General features: G+C 38.1%; 1 protein-coding gene across 1 annotated transcript in view; it reads right to left on the bottom strand.

The window, feature by feature from the left end:
• The window catches only part of CERKL (CERK like autophagy regulator), a 108,301-nt gene that overhangs the window by 16,086 nt on the left and 73,942 nt on the right, over positions 1–18,273 (bottom strand). The window contains exons 3-4 of the mRNA XM_028122251.1: positions 12,856–12,987; positions 4,749–4,812 (exon numbers count right to left, since the gene is read on the bottom strand). Of these exons, the coding sequence (XP_027978052.1) occupies positions 4,749–4,812; positions 12,856–12,987 (196 nt within the window). The remainder of the gene's footprint in view (positions 1–4,748; positions 4,813–12,855; positions 12,988–18,273) is intronic.

Below are 18,273 nucleotides of genomic sequence, written 5' to 3'. Positions count from 1 at the left end.
TGACAGGATGGCTCCTCTGTGAACATACTCTGCCTTTGAATTTTTGTCATAACACATTTTATGTTACATTTTGAAACTTTAACAAATGATAATTACAACAATAAAGTAACATTTAGTGAATAATTACTATGTACCAAGCACTGTTCTCAGCACCCTCCATGTATTAACTCCTTTAATTTGGACATTTAATATGGACAATAACCATATGCAGTGGATACTTTTACCTTCAATTTCAAATTAGGAAACTAAGGCACAGAAAGATTAAGTAACTTTTCCAAGGTCATTACATAATAAGTAACAGAAGAAAGATTTGAAACATCACAATTCAGCCTTAGAGACTGCACTACTACTATTCCATGTATTATAATCCTTTCCTAATACGTGAAACCTAATGAAAATCACCTTACGAGAGGTTTACTGTTTTGAAAATCAGTTTACCAGTAGAATCAACATGGAATTAAATGTGTTAAGAAAAAAATATGTTGATAACTACTATATCATTAAGATCACCTCCAGGAATACTAGTTACTCAACCTCGGGGATATACTTAACGCAAACACATCACAAGAGTCTGGACATTACAAGAAAAGGCAAAGCAAACACCTACCCATAACCTTCTATAATGTGTTAATTTAACCACACTTAAGAGTTACCCTAAACATAAACCTAGTAACTAATCCTTTGCATGTGGTACCTCCTATATTTTCAGAAAAAGTAAACTCCTTCTTTCCATGACCCCAAATACAATGATTCTGTCTGGAAAAGAATAACCAGAGGCTGATACCTTATTTCTCTTCATAAAAGTTCTCTTTATATAATTTTTAAATGAGTGTATCTTCATCTACAAACCAGTATCATCTTTGAGATGTTTAATAGGTTACTAGGTTTTGATTTAAACTTTTTCTTTTCTGAAAAGAGGTACTTTTTAAAAAATACCTTAGTATAGAGATATCATGGTCGATGTGATCAAATGTCAATGTTAGTCAAATAATGTCTAAATCAGTGTGGGTCTAGCTCATGGTGAAATTTAAAAAAGAAGAGAAAAACTAATTCAACAAGTTCAAATAAAAACTCTGAAACAAAATAGGAAAATATTAGTATATTTATTACTGCATAAGAACTATAGATTAGCTTAACCACGTTCACACTTGTAAATTCAACCGTTGCTGCTTCAAGTCTATGCACCTGATAGTACTCTTTTCTTTGCCTTTACAAACTTTCTCTCCATGCATAGTAAAAATAGGGGGCAAATAAAAAGTGACACTCCCACAAGTTTGAGCGACGGATCTCAGAGTGTTTGCTAGAATACACAGGAGATGCACAACAGCGGTCTTGAGGACTGATAGATGTGTTTGTTCCTGTTAGCTTTGTCACAGTGGGTCTTCATAGAAACATATGTAACTTGTTAAAAATTCCAAAATCTTAGCAAGTAACATTTCTTAAACATTATTTACCAAACCATTTTGCTTTATTAAATAGTATACACAGAATATTTCTTGGATCTTAAACTCTTTGATCTGTGTCTAAAAACCTTTAGTTGATTTTCTAGTCACACCCTATCAATAGCTTCACTTGAATTAGGCAGAAATGCTTCAGGCTCAAGTTCTTGAAGGAATCCCCTCTCTCATCAAAAGACCATAGAATCTTGGGGGTAGCTTATCCCCACCTTAAATCATTTGTACCTCTTTCTCAAGAAGTGCTCCAATAGCCACTCTTTGAACAAGTTCAGAAACAGGGAACTCACAAACAGAGTGCATTACATTTTCAAATGCTTCCACTTGTTAGAGAATTGTTCTTTCTTTTTAATTGAAATATATTTGACATATAACATTCTATGAGTGTCAGGTTAATAACAATGATTCGTTATTTATGTACATTGCAAGTGATCTTCACAATAAGTCTAATTACCAGCCATCATCATACAAAGTTACAAGAAAATTATTTTCTTGCGATGAGAATTTTCAGGATCTCTATTAGCAACTTTCAAATATGCAATACACTGTTATTGACTCTAATCTTCATGCTGTACATTATATCCCCCTGACTTATTTATAACTGGAAGTCCGTACCTCTTGATCTCCCTCACCCATCCCCAATCCTCCTCCCTTCCAGCAACCACCAATCTGTTCTTTTATCTTGCCATTTGCAAGAACATGGAAGGACCTAGAGAGTATTACACTAAGTGAAGTAAGTTAGAGAAAGGTAAATACAATATGATTTCCCACATATGTGGAATCTAAAAAAATTCATGCAAAGAATTGTTCTCTTAAAGTGTCTAAAGAAACTATGTTTCCATTGTTCTCCTCATACACCTAATCCATGTAATTCTAAGTGGAGTGACTTAAAATGACCATTTTACTAAGTTTTCCCAAGTCCCAGTGGAAAAACTAGGCCCATGAAAATAAGTGAGATATTGAAGGAATCTTAGAAAATAGATGATTTTCAATAGAAATTTTAAATTATTATAAGTCCTAAATAAATCAGCATGCTGTGGAATTCAGAAACCATTAAATCACTAAACTTAAATCATAGAGTAGTTAGGTCAAACTATGTGGTTAAAAAAATGTGGATAATAACTAAAAGATCTGCATAACTTTTAGGGCCACGCTGTTAAATAACAACACCTGCCATGTGAAATAAACCAGAATTGAGTATATCCAATTAGAGAAAAAAAAATTACTATCCTGCACTTGAGTCTTTTGTCATTCGGCAAAATTTTTTTAAAAGATCTTATTTATTTATTTATTTGAGAGAGAGAGAGAAATCACAAGCGGAGAGGAGGGGCAGAGGTAGAGGCAGAAGCAGGCTCCCCGCTGAGCAGGTAGCCCAATATGGGGCTCAATCCCAGGGCCCTGGGACCATGACCTGAGCTGAAGGCAGAGGCTTAACTGACTGAGCCACCCAGGCGCTCCTCTGCAAAATTCTTCTTGATCCTTACATAGTATAATTGCCAATGGAATTTATTTGTACATAGCACATTTGACAGAACACTTCCAAAATGCTGATGGGCAAGACCAGATCTAATATCTCTGATATCTGTTACCCTCATTATTTATATAATCATGTTTTGAAGAAAGGACTTATTTGCAATACAGCCACACTTAGATACTCACAAGCTGTGTTTCAGGACTATGCAGCACATTAAAGCGGTAGCTGGTGGGTGCTGATTGATTCCCCCAATTACTTTTCTTAAATTGTATACTTGCAAGATAATTTGCCAAACGTAGCCTGTTAGTCAATCTGTCTAGCTTTAAGTATAAAGCTCTTAAGTAATCTCCTACCCCATACTCTTCATCCTCAATATTCATATAATGGCGCCATCTAGATTTGTTCCTCTCAAATTCTTTTTGAAAAGTCTTGTTTTACTTATCAAACTTTCTTCTTCATCCTCTAATATTGCTTCTTATCAAAAAATATTAAGCATTTCTGGAAAAACAACCCTGGGAATGCCCCATTGTGATTGCATCACTTTCCTTCCTAAAATATTCTAATAGTTCTTTGGGAAGAGCAAAGCCTTTAACTCTACCGTTCAAAGACACAACTGTCCTTCCCGATATTATATTGTTTCCTGCCCATCACCATGTGACACAGATAATTCACATTTTTGCCACCTTTTAAAACTCTGAAAAATCAACCCTTGTAAAAAATCTTCCCTAAAATGTTTTTGTCTAACACATCAATCCACCACTTTAGCAAATTGATTTGCCTACTTTTTAAAAAAATGATTAAAGTATGTTCACTTGCCTCATTTCTAATGTCTGCATAACAGTGAACAATTTCTACACACTCCAGCAATGTATAGCAAATGACAGTTTCCAATGCCTACTCTGGAGAGCACCCTTAATTGGTAGCCACTAAATTATAAAAGAATTAAAATTAGCATCTTTTTTAAAAAATTTTATTTATTTGCCAGAGAGAGACACAGCGAGAGAGGGAACACAAGCAGGGGGAGTGGGAGAGGGAGAAGCAGGCTTCCCGCCGAGCAGGGAGCCCGACGCGAGGCTCCATCCCAGGACCCTGGGACCATGACCTGAGCTGAAGGCAGACGCTTAATGATTGAGCCACCCAGGCGCCCCTAGCATCTTTTATTTATACTGAAAATTATATATTTTAAAAGATTTATTCATTAGAGAGAGAGAGTGAGTGCAAAAGCGGGGGGTAAGGGACAGAGGGAGAGGGAGAAGCAGACTCCCCGCTGAGCAGGGCACCTGACATGGGGCTGAATCCCAGGACCCTGAGATAATAACCTGAGCTGAAGGCAAATGCTTAACCGACTGAGCCACCCAGGCACTCCAATATATTTGTATGTATAAAATATTTACCCGCAGTCACAGCCAAATGAACCAGTGGGTATCTATTAACATTATCAACAAATTTGCAAAAGAGGATCACAATACAGTTATACCATATGACCTTCCATTAGTGCTTTACTAGATACATGGTTAAAGCCAAGAATTAAGGACTACAGATCCAAATATATGCACATTAGGTCAGTAAAACGTGGTCCTCTTTGATTTCCCAGTACTTATAGATTTCTCCTTTTGTTCTCCTATGCCTGATCCTGAGAGGTAGAGGACCATGCCATATTGTCATCATTAATTGTTATTACATAGATATGAATGCAATAGTCTAATTACATTCACCACAAATATTGAAATATTTATAAGTCCCAAATATGTGGCTAAAAACTCACGAAACATTTCAGAACATAAGCCATGTGACACATACAGATTGATAATATAACCTACCCATCAAATTCCTGGAGTTCACAATCCTTCAGCAGTGCCAAAGCATGCCCTTCATATTCTGTTACTATTTAAAAACAAAAACCAAAAACAAGAACAGGTGAAAGTTTGAAACAATGATCTACACTCTTTCACTTAGTTTGGCAAAATAATATCATAAACATATGGTCAGGTCATAAAACAACATTCATCCTTGAATATTTATATTTTAATCATGGGAAAGAGGGTTAAGGGTTACTTTCCTGATGTGTTTTATAGCTTTATGGAAAAGAGGGTCATATATCTGTTCCAACTACGTAAGTCACATGGGGCTATCCCACACACAGCAGTTAGATCATTTATCTTGGTGCCTGTCTGTTCAGTGTTCCCTTCCTGATATTATAAAGAAGACACATTCCCTTTAAATCAGAAGCCTAAGAGCAGCAGTATTTTGAAAATAAGGCATATTAGCTGGCATCGAAGAGTCAATGTTAAATCATTTTGGCAACCTTACATGAATAAATTAGTTGAAGGATTAGTGTAAGATTTACATACTAGAAGAATGTGTATCTGGAACTGCTCGACAAAAAAGAGAAGGAGCTGGATGGGAAAATAACGAAGCAAAGCCAAGACCAATGATAACAGACCCCAAGCCGCGGAGGAAGGTGGCGCGGACCCACCAGAGCCGGATCCTCTGAGGAAATGAATCTGTCACTCCCTATCGCTGTCTCTACAGTCGTGATGCCCTACAAAGTACTGTAAATGCCAGTGGAGACAGGATAAACTGGCACACTGCAGATGGCACCAAGCATCCCAACCACACTTAGCATTTTCTGGGGCAGCGTTGCCAGAAGAGACAGCCCAGCTGTATCCACCCATCAAAGATTTCTGCGGACTGACATGACATTGCAGATGGATTTTTTGTGTAAGAATGTGCATCATTATATGCAAGATTACATTAATCTTTCATGCCTGTCTGTCCCTGGTGCCGGCATGGTTCAAGCTTTTCCTACAATGTTTTTAGATATTGTTAAGAATTATTAGTCTTGGTGTCTAAAAGAATCACTCTGTATCCAGCACCATTACATTGTAATTCTCCCCCAGTTTATTCAAATGTTGTTAGCATTCACATGAATAAAACTTCTGTGTATTGAATTCTAATCAGAAGAAGGCTATGAGAAAACTAAGGATAAAATATTAATATTAATAAACTTGGAAGGTTATCATAAATGGTTGTGTTGATCATTTATAACCTCAGCAAGTAGTTGCAACCTTAAAAATACAAAATAAAATGTTATACATACACACACTGAAAATAATGATATTATGAAGAAATATTTATGCTGAGAATCAGTTTATCAAATCTTGCTTCTATGCTAAAGCTTACTTTGGTAAAGCTTTTCAAATTCAATATGAAATTAGCTTTAAAATTAGGTTATGGCTAAATGCTATCTTTATTCAGGAAAAAATTTTAAATAATATTCTATTTCTTTGATCTTGCAGGTGGAATTTGATGATATGTTGATGCAAATTATCCAAGAAGAGTAATTTTTTTTTAAGATTTGATTTATTTATTTGACAGAGAGAGACACAGCGAGAGGGGGAACACAAGCAGGGGGAGTGGGAGAGGGAGAAGCAGGCTCCCAGCTGAGCAGGGAGCCTGAAGTGGGGCTCGATCCCAGGACCCTGGGATCATGACCTGAGCTGAAGGCAGACGCTTAACGACTGAGCCACCCAGCACCTCAAAGAAGAGTAATTTTTAAAGTAACACTGAAAAAGTTAGAAAAATATAGTGACCTGGAACAAAGAGGAAAAGATGAAAGAAACTTGATGACAATATATTAGGAAAATGAACAATAGGAATGAAGTCCTTGGCATCAGGGAGCTCATATTCTGGAGGCAGAAACTAGACACTAATTTTAAAACATGAATACACGATATGAATTAGTAATAAGTGATTACAAAGAAAAATAACATAGGGGAAAAAGGATAGAGAATAATCTGGACTACTATTCAGATAGAGTAGAAGAAACTGATGTATTTAGACATAATATTATGGGCCCTGGAGTCACAAAGAGCCAGATTCAAATCATCCCATTCCAAATAAACATATGGAGTAGACTGCTAGACAAATGCAGTTTCAAAAGGTTACTAGTCTTTTCTTTCACTTGCTTTCCTTTTCTGATGAGAATGACACCCTATGCCCCTTCTATTCAGGAAATTTGGAGATTCCATTCTTTGCAAGGCTTTGAACTCGGTTCTCAGTGCTGGGATTCCCCCACCCACCCTAACCTTCAATTTATGTATTACTTCCTCAAGACGACGAGATTGGAGGGAAGTAATGTCTTGAGGTTAATGCTGAATGTTGATGAGGAAACAGGCTGAAGTAAAATCAGATGAGACTTGGACTTAAAGAAACATTTCCTGGTCTGGTGATAAAATTCTACAATGGGATAAGATACCGAGATGGCATTTTCTCTCCTGTCCTATAGGTACTTCTGACTTAGCTCTAAATGGAATCTGTCATTTCCACCTTCAAACTGCCTCTCAAATATATTGTTCCTTGTGTTCCATCATCTCCTCCTTGCTACCCAAGGTCAAGACCAGTTGTTTCGGTCTTTGTTGCTACAGTATCCCATCTCAAGCCAATGCCTATGGTCCACCACTAATATTTTTTTAATGTGGATATTACAATAGTCTCTGCCCCGGTCTGCCTCCAACCTTTATCCTACTCTCTCCCAGAATGATTTTCTCACGTATTTGATCCTATCCTTTTTCTACATAACCTCCACTGATGAGTCTTCACTGTCACCAGAGACAAAGCTCTAACCCCGGGACATCTGAGTATTACAAACAGGATTCACCATATACCTCCACAATTATTTAAGGAATAACAAAAAGAAACTTTCACTCAGAAATCTCTCCTTAGCTGGATATGATGCATGAACAGGTACTCTACAGATTTTTATTAAAGTGCAGGTAAAATTGGAAAGAAATAATGCCCCAGACTACCAGCATCTTTTGTGACTCAATTTTATCAAATTGCCTAGCTTTCTGCTGGGCAAGATCATGAATAACAAGAGGCATTTCCAAGGAGGGAAGGCTTTAAGTAGAAACAGAGAGCCAAAGAGAAAAAAAATTCCAAGAGGAGATTTGGTAAAAGTGTCATAAGTTAAACTCATGACTCTAGAAGGAGGAAAAAAAAAAGTGACAACAAACTCCACTTTATTGACAATTCCACAAGGGCCAGATAGGACGTAAAAATTATCTGGTGACTAGGCACTCCCAAGAGCCCTGAGTTGGCAGAGAACAAGGCTAAATTCAGAGAAGTGTTTTTGACCATGATAATGATGGTGAGTATGATAAGGTCTAGCAGCTTTGTTAACAAAAAAAAAATTGACTGAAGGAGATGGAATTGCCTATCATGAACAAGAGAGATGAAGGAAAGACATATTATCTGTTTCAAATATTTTAATGACTCTTATACACAAGATATGACATTTATTTTGTATTACTACAAAAGAGAACATTGACTCTAAAAATTACGAGGAGGCAAAACTCAACTTACAAGTTCTGCCTGCAGTTCATGCCTTAGACAAAGGCACTTGGCCAAAGGGGCAGATACGTTTGCAATCTAGCCAGTATACCTAACTCAACATGCTGGTGGCCTTGGGCAGAATCAGCCCAGAAAGAAGGGCACCTTTATATGTTAGCACAAAAAAGGTGCCTTTTCTAATATGCACAAGGCGCAGTGACCCTAAACTCAAGAATGACTAGCAATATTATCCAGTAATGGCAGACACTGACATAGGGTACCCAAGCAAAGGCTGAGAGTTCATCCATGAGTGTAGGGCCACACCTACACTCCACCACATGGGGGAAATTAAGCTCAATGCCCTCTAAAGTTATTTCTAGATTGATTTCTCTGTTGCCTTTTTTCACCATACTGTTCTATGAATTATCTTATGAATCTATGATCTCTCAAACACTCTCATACCTTCAACAATGTAATTCCTAAAGTCTGCTCTTTATGGGGAGAAAGATAAAGACATGGTATCAAAGGCCAGCTTGGGCTTACCATTCATGCTCTTTTTCGATTCATATGCCAATAAGTTATTATAAAAAAATAATTCCGTTCTAAGTTCTTCCAGAAGTTTTTCTGATACCATTATTACATAAGATACTGTGCTGGTGATGGTAGCAGAACTGGGAAGCAACTTCAGCTCAAGTATTTCAAAGACGCTCGCTGATCTATATTCAGAAGCAGTTAGGGTTTCAGCAGTAACCAAAAGGAAAAGTATATTTTTATTAATGTGATGATTCTTTTTTTTTTTCAAGCTGGAATTTTATACCTCCTGACACCCTACACTCATTTCTCCCGTTCCCCACCTCCCACTGGCAACCAATAATCTGTTCTCTATACCTATGTGTTCAGTTGGGGGTTTGTTTTTGTTTTTTTTTTTTTACGATTCCACATATAAGTGAGATCAGATGGTAATTTATCTTTCACATATTTCACTTAGCAAAATGCCCTCAAGGTCCATTCATGTTGTTACAAACATCAAGAGTTCCTTCTTTTTAATGACCAGATAATATTCCATTGTGTGTCTATGTGTGTGCATACACACACACACACACACACACACATATATATATACACACCACATTTTCTTTTCCATTCATCCACTGATGGACACTTGGGTTGCTTCCATGTCTTGGCTATTGTAAATAGTGCTGCAATGAACATGGGAGTGCAGCTATCTTTTATCTTTTTGACTTAGTGTTTTTTTTTCTCCTTTGGATAAATACCCAGAGTGGAATTGCTGGATCATATGGTATTTTTAAATTTTTGAGGAACCTCCATACTGTTTTCCACAGTGGCTGCACCAACTTACATTCCCACCAACAATGCACAAGGGTTCCCTTCTCTCCACATCCTCACCAACACTTGTCTTTTTGATAATAGCCATTCCAACAAATGTGAGGTAATATATTTCACTGTGGTTTTGATTGGCATTTCCCTGATGATTAGTGATGCTGAGCACCTTTTCATGCACCTGGTTGGCCATCTATATATCTTCTTTGGGAAAATGGCTTTTCAGATCCTCTACCCATTTTTTAGTCCAACTATTAATTTTGCTATTCATTTTTAAAAGAAACTGATAGAAAAAATCCTTTAAAATGTACATATCTAGCTAGAATTATTCAAATCCTGCCTCATTTATCTAAGCACTATCTCCTAGTGAATTTATCATCATGTAGAATTTATTATGTAATTTATATTCCATTTAGACACAGCAATGCACACAAGATATGTTAAAATAATGGTCACACTGGACATGCAGAAAATATGTACCTTTCTGTTTTACTCTTTCATATATTTTTTCTTTCAAGGTGTAAATTGAATCTATTACATAATTTATGAAACAGACAGGCACAGCATTATGACCATCTTTCTACAGCACTTCATGATATACAAGGTAGTTTCAAACTACAGAACTACACTGTGAGAGAGGCAGGAAGATTCTAAAGCTTTTCAAGTATCCACATGTTTGTTCAGTCCTTCGCACAAAATAGCAAACTTTTAAAATATAAATTATTTAGCTAATATACATACTAAAATGGTTTTATATGCAAAAGATGCAGTTTTATAATTTTGCCTGTAGGAGGAGTGTTAGGCAGCTAATAATTAGCCATTCTGCACAAATATATAAGAAAATTCTAAATTTGTCTTATGAAATGTTTTTTTGTTCAACTATTTACAAATTTGGGGGGGGAAGAAGCCCTAGGACATAAAACTCTTCTCTTCAATACAAAAGAAAGCAAGCACATTCTTATCATTTCCTCTGCCTTCCATCAGGTTTCTTCATGCACCAGTCTTTCTTCTAAGCTCTGTCTATTCCTTCCTAATCCCTATTCCCTTGGCAGAATCATCTCTGCTAAAACAGATGACAAAGCTATGATAAAAAATTGACACCAACTTTGGATCAACATATGATGAGTAAACTACTGAGTGCAGCATAAACATCAGTCTGGAATCTGGATTTAGACTTCCTCTAGTGTACATAGTTGGGAGCCTTCCCAGAAGCCACTTTGGCCTTTTTTATTTTCTCCCTAATAGAGCCCAGATTCAGTTCAGGTATTTTCAGCCTTCAGGAAAAGGGGGTCCTACTTCCAGCCCATGGGAAGGGTCTTAAGAGTTAAGAGAGTGATTGCTCCAGATTGGGCACACATTGTAAGACAAACTGACAGGAGAAAATTTTAATCCTTGCTCAGTATTAAAACATGTTGGATCTCTCACATACACACACCTCTCCCCATCCCACTTGATTTGAATGAAGAAGGATCTAATCCACTGGCAACAATTCTATGATGATGGAAAGGATCAAATTTAAGATGAAGTCAAAACTGAGGAAGCCAGAGCAAATTAAAGAATTCCAAAGATATTGTGGGTTACACACACACACACACACGTATGTGTTTGCCAGCTTGCCTTCCTTCCCTTACTATTCTGCTTATGCACAGAAAACCACATTTGCCTCTGACTCTCCAAAATGGTCTAGTTCAAATACTTTTGAGTCCTCTGATCAAAATATCACCCTCTGAGATACCAGAGTTCTTGTATATACATCCCAATTATATTTATTTGAATCCCCAATAAACTAAAAGCCACACAAGAGCAGGTAGTATAACTTATTAATCTTGCATTCTGCGTAGTGTTCAACACGAAGCATTCTACAAGCATTTCCTCAACTGAAAGATATATAGTAGTATCTACATAAAACTGTCCTGGATATTAAAATCAATGAAACAAAATCATGTTATTAAGTTTTCCAATAAGTTTATTCAACTTTTAATGGTCTCATCCTAATAAGAATTTCAAACTTTTTTCCCCCACCAATCTTTGAAAATCTTCAGTGGGGAGGAATGATAGATATGAATTGTTTCTTTTCCTTTTAAATTACCTCTAAGTAAGCCAAAAGCCACAAAGGTACAAGATTAACTTCTCACTACAATTTTATTTTAGCCAGAAATTCCTCCTGAATTTTTCACGGTAGTTTCTCTTGAACCTCCATTGTAATAGATGAATTTTGGGGTGGCTGACCTTTTTGTTAAGAAAAAAATTTTAGGGGTGCTTGGGTGGCTCAGTAGGTTAAGGCTCTGCCTTCAGCTCAGGCTTATTATGCAATACTCTTCATTTAAATTTACTACAAATTTGCATTGTGTGTTAGTGAGCTACACAGGAACAAAATCAGACAAACTGGGGTTGTGATTTTTGATAGCACCAACCTTCCTCTCAGTCTACCCCCCATGGGAAAAGTCAGTCTCAAAGGAAACAAAGGAATTTGGTCACCAAATTCAAAAAACTGAAAAGGATTTTGCTAATCTTCTATTAACTTTAGCACTGGCAAATTTTATTTTCCTCAGCACAAACCTAAGCACCTTTCTTATTTAAGACAATGAATTTAAGCTACTGGCTTCTCTGAATTCATCTAAACCAGCAGTTATGTGCTTAGTTTTGACCTAACCAGCAGGGGTCAGAGTCAGAACAAAAACCACCTAATGAAGGATTTCCATGGAAAGACATCAAACATTTAAGTGAGCAAAAATCAATTGCTTGTCAAACTGCAGAAATAATGTGTAAATAGCCAACATCTCAATGAAGATATCAAAAAATGTACAGCTCCCTTTGAAATGATTCCTAATAATTTTTAAAGTCTGAAAAGGGTCTAAAGAAAATACTGACATTCTAATAAAAATAACACAATGAAGAAAACAAAATAAGTGATAATCCTGCAGTTGGCTATAGTAGGTTATGGAAGCACATAAAAAAGCTTTAGAGATTACAGGTAGTTTCCTCAATTTGGCTTAAGAACAAATACAGCTTGTTTTGTTTCCTTAAGTATGATTTTTTTAAAAAGATTTTATTTATTTATTTGACACAGAGAGGGAGATAGCGAGAGCAGGAACACAAGCGGGGGAAGTGGGAGAGGGAGAAGCAGGCTTCCCGCGGAGCAGAACCCTGGGATCATGACCTGAGCCAAAGGCAGAGGGTTAATGACTGAGCCACCCAGGCGCCCCTTTAAGTATGATTTTTTAATGGCAAAATTATATCCTGAAAATGACTTACTTGTAACATCAGTCTTTATTCCTGCAATCCTCAACAGTGGTTCAACCTTCTCATAATAGACCTGGGTAGCTTCTTTTTTGTGGCTTTGGGGGTTGAGAATTACTTTTAATGACTTTGGTCTATTTGAAAAACCTAAGAGGAAAACAAAGACAAAGTTATACAATCTTCATCAGCATTTTTTCCTTTCCCTTTAAAACCATACACTAAGTCCAGTTAGAACGTTATACATCTATTTAAATAGTATTTGTTGTTTTTATTTAAAATTCTTATAAGAGTATTCCCAAACACGGCAGTATTTTAAAACATTTACATTTTCCTAGCAGTTAAATAGGTATATCCCTCTTAAATCATGACTTATAACAAAGCATTTCATTTATGAAGGAAAATGTGGATGAAAGCAACTTTGTGAATATTATTAGGCAATGTTCATGTATATTTACCAAAGCATAGGTAATATATCAACTGTTCCATTAACATTTATTTCTGGGGGAAAAAAAGCAATAAGCTGCAAAGAACAGAAAGGTTTACTTCCTCTCCTAAGATAAATATCCTCATTATTAGAATTGGGCTCTCCAGTGACCCCAGGGCTACCCAGGCTGGAGCTGCGGATGAGCCCAGGGTGGAGCAGAGTACATAGGGCTGGGTCAGGGCCAGCACCCAGAGCAATGCGTGCTGGGGGCTAAAAAGAGGGTTAGGTTGAAGTTCAGCCTGAAAAAGGGGCCAGGGGAGAAAGGACTCTTCCCTGGGGAATTGGGAAAGAAAGCCTCTCAGCGGGGATTCGATGAGAGTGCTGCCTCACAGTTGGGGCTGTGATTTGATACTACAATTTTCTGGGCTTGCAAGATGCTTATCACTTAGAACCCAGTTGGAACAGGTGCAAAGCAAATTTTCTGTTACGAAGGTGCAAGAGGGACAGAGGAGCGAAAAGAACGCTAACAACCATTTCTTTCAAGGTAAGCTGCTGTCATAGGGCCACGTTTCAAGGTTAAAAAAATAGTTACTAGCATCTGCTTTGAATAAAACCATTCCTAAAGCCAAATGGAAAAAAATCCATTCCACCGTCGGTTTTTCTGCCTCAAGCAGAGACAATATTTCATTTCTCATCATATTTGATAGAATACCATCCTTCAAGAGCACACACTGTTTTGAATCCAGGGAGAGTGCTGGATGAGAAAAAGATAGGACCATGCGGAACTGCCTAGAACCTCTGTCCTTGTCCCTGTGCTTGTTATTTTGCTTGTTATTAGGCCTCTGGCAGTCTCATCACCCAGCCTTAAAAATCGCAACACCTTGCTCAGTTCCTTTTGTTCTTCTGATTCCTCCATTCAAACAAGTGCCCAGATTCATGAGATGGTAACTCTGTTTCCATGCCTTCCATTCTGTCTTCCTGGCGGTCGCGCTCCAGCTCCTCCCAGGCCCCTGTACTGCATCTTGGCATCTCACTGTTCTTCGAGTTCCCTGACCTCCGCATCACACCTCCATCGGGCCTGCACCATCCAAGAGCTGCCAGAGCTCCCCACTGCCTGTGGCCGAGGCTGAACCCCTTAAAATGACACTCAGAACCCTTCCCCAACCAACCTCAACCTATCCTCCCCTCTTCCTCTCTCACGTATATTCCACAAACATTTATTGAACATTTGTGCTGAGTACCGGAGCAAAGCGATTAACATGTGGCTTGTGTTTTAAAGGAGGAAGATGGATCCAACACATAGAAACAGCACAAAATAGACTTGGTAACAGAGAGGCACCAGTCATCTTGGGAGTGTATGAAAAGAGGCTGGTTAGTTCTCACCAGGGATCAGGAAAAGGGAGTATTTGAGCGGGGCTTTCGGCTCCTGTGGTTTTCACTACTTAGAATTCCCTCCTTCCTCACACCTCCTCTCACCCCCACCCCACCCCCCCTTAGCCAGACAGCAGGAGCAGGGCAGGAGAGGAAATTCTAACCAGAGACTAGCAGGAAGCTCAGTCAGTGCAGAGGTTTTTCTGTTCCATTTCTGCTTCCCCACCATGCTCTGGAACTACTGAATAACCTGACAAATACCAGATATGCCAGGCTCTCTTTCTCAGACAGTTTTTTGTTTTTAATATTTTATTTATTTGAGAGAGAGACAGAGAAAGCAACACAGATAGCAAGAGAGAGCATGAGCGGGGAGGAGAGGGAGTAGCAGGCTCCCCACTGAGCAGGGAGCCCGATGCAGGGCTTGATCCCAGGACCCCGGGATCATGACCTGAGCTGAAGGCAGATGCTTCACCAGCTGAGCCACCCAGGTGCCCCTCAGACAGTTTTTCTTTCTATTCCACCTTATCACCATTTCTGTGAAAATTCTGTTTGTTGTTGTTGTTGTTGCTGTTGTTGTTTTAATGAAGTAGGCCCTGTGCCCAATATGGGGCTTGAACTCACAACCCTAAGATCAAGAGTCAGCACACTCTAGAGACTGAGCCAGTCAGGTGCCCCAAATTCTGCCACTTTTTTTAAAGCTCACTTCAACACCACTTCCTCACTAAAGACTTCCCTAATCACCAACAGAATTCACCTCTCTGGCTTCTCATTCCCACTTTATTCTGTGTGCCTCTATTAACTATTTTTGTATCATTTATATCATAAAAAAAAAAAACAGATGAAAGACCCAATATCTTGGAACTCTTATTGCCAAACCGGGGACAATATGAAATGGAGTAAAGACTGTATCATACTAAGGGAGAGAAGGAAAAACTCTGTCTTATAGAATGACAACAAATAAATATGGAAGAAATGACAGAGTTAGAAAGTCACTATTTTCACCCATTAATAGTGCATTCAGGCAAGAATCAGCAATGGACGGTAAAACCATCAGTGACAGGGAACAAAATATTTCCTTATTCTTAAACTCTGTCCCTCTTTGTTGTTCTCATTACAAAGGGTAAAGCGGACGTTTACAATGGGAAATCTCGCAGACACTGCCTTAATCAAGTGATCAGAGTTGACCATCACCTTAATGTACAAATGGACACATTTGCCTCAAGATACCTTGTGATGCATGATACACAGCACCGAGGACACAGCATTTCTGTGGTAACCTGCCCAATGTGCATAATGTGGATCAAACAATGATGAAACACTCCGATGGACCCTAGTTGAGGGGGGTATTCTCAAAATAACTGCCTTAAACTCTTAAAAACTGCCATACTGTCAAAGAAAGTTGAGGACCTAGTCCTGATTAAAGGAGGCTAAAGAGAGGACAACTGATGCGATGTATGATTCTGGGTCAGGTAAAAAACTGCCATAAAGGATAGGACTACTATCCTTTAGCGACGAAGGACTAAGCAGATAAATCTAGGGCTCACTTTCACTGAAACACAACAAAGACAAGAAACTTGTTCTAAACTTCAGAGACCAAGACTCAGATTAAATATCCAAATTAAGTTTACCTTACCTGGCATATTTATTGAAAGACCCTGCTTCATTTCTTAGTCAGAGGCAGTCCCAGCGTGGAAAGTGTCTAGGTAGCAAATGGTAGTCCTCAAATGTTATCATGAAAACAAACTTATTTGCCCCTCTTCCTATATCATGACTGTCGGGTAATAAAAATTTTTGGAAATAAGAAACAGTCATTTGGGGCTTATGAGGATAAGCACGTCATAGCTGAAGGCTTATAGCCTTTAAGTATACATGTATATATGTATTAAATATACATATAAAGGCTTATAGCCTTTAAATATACATGTATGCTACATGTCCCATTCAACCTTTGTGACACAATCCCCTTAGTCAGGAAAGAGCTAAAACTATTCAAGATTTTCTAAAAAGATTTAAGCAATTTTATTCTTAAGCCTCAGTTACAATAATGGCATTAGAAACTAAATAAATTAATCAGAATGTTCCATTCCTTAGACATCCTGATAAATTGAGCTCTTTTAAAACGTAAATCAACAAAGCCAATTTTTCACCAGAGCATGTATTCATTTTCTCATTTATCTTTTCCTTTTGGGTGCTCTTAATTTGATGATTATGAAGCTAGAGTCTAAGTATATAAAAATTAGATAGCAATTTGATACCTATTTAGAGATCAGAAGGGGGATTTCTATTGAATAAAGCAAGATATTTTTAAGATGTTCATCACTGGGTAGAATAAAGAGATATAATTAGTAAGTCTCCAACCTCTCCTCTCTTGGGCTCCCTCCGCAAGCCTCTCTACTTTATTCAGCCCTTTGTACATACCATGCTCCCTCTACCACAATGCCATTGCACCAACTCTGCTCTGTCCGCCCACCTATGCTTGCTGCCACCATAACCACTTTGTCCAAGTAACCTTTATTCTTTGTTTTGATCTCACCTCAGTCATTGCTTCCTTGGGAAAAATATCTATGGGCTCCTTGGCTTTGCGACCTTAGCTAGGTCATTGCTCCCTAATCATTTGTTCCTACAGGTCCATACACATTCCAATCTTGATTCTTACACTATTATAATTTTATATCTATTTATTATTTATACTCATATATTAGACTTGGAACTCAGGTTTTTCTCCATATTCTATCTTCTTAGTGTAGGGCATATAATAGATGATCAAATATATGATTAATGAATAAAAGAGTAGTGTTAGCCTTCAGCCATATAGACAGTAATGGCAACCATTCATTTATTCACAAATAACTGCATGCATACTATTTGCCAGGCAGGGTTCTAGAAGCTGAGGCTCTATCAGTGAACAAGCAAGCTTCTGCCTTCATGAAGCTTTCATTTTAATGGTAGGGGACAGAAATACTAGGAGAATTCAGAGTATGTTAAGTGGTAATAAGTTCTAAAGGTAGAATGAAACCTCATAGTGGGAGAGGAGGAACACAAAGGTAGAAAATATGACTTCCTTGGGGCGCCTGGGTGGCTCAGATGGTTAAGCGTCTGCCTTTGGCTCAGGTCATGATCCCAGGGTCCTGGGATCAAGCCCCGCGTCGGGCTCCCTGCTCAGCGGGGAGCCTGCTACTCCCCCCTCTGCTTCTCCCCCTGCTCATGCTCTCCCTCTCTCTCTCTCTCTGTATCTCTGTGTCTCGAACGAATAAATAAAAAAAATCTTAAAAAAAAAAAAAGAAAATATGACTTCCTGGACAAGGAAAATCAGATCACTCACAGGCATTTAGGACTTTGGCTTTTGTTCTGAGTGAGAGGAGAAGCATGGTGATTTTTGAGCAGCACAGCAACATAACCCTGGATGTTAAATGGATCACTCAAGCCTGTGTGTGGAAAACAGATGCTGTAGGTACCAGAACAGACAAAGTAAGAACAGTTGCAATATTCCAGGCGGTAAACGACTGTGCTTGGATTAAGTAAAGTGGAGACTATAAGAAAAGCTAGATTCCAGATATATGTTGAAGGGAGAGCTGACAAGATCTGTCTACTCTTTAGATATGTTATATGAAAGACAATAGTCAAAGAGTAGTCAAATT

The sequence above is a fragment of the Eumetopias jubatus genome, unplaced genomic scaffold, assembly GCF_037043125.1.
Source record: "Eumetopias jubatus isolate StellerSeaLion01/CBP00866 unplaced genomic scaffold, mEumJub1_p1.0 scaffold_3, whole genome shotgun sequence".
Taxonomy (NCBI): domain Eukaryota; kingdom Metazoa; phylum Chordata; class Mammalia; order Carnivora; family Otariidae; genus Eumetopias; species Eumetopias jubatus.
This window is presented reverse-complemented; position numbering and strand designations above follow the sequence as displayed.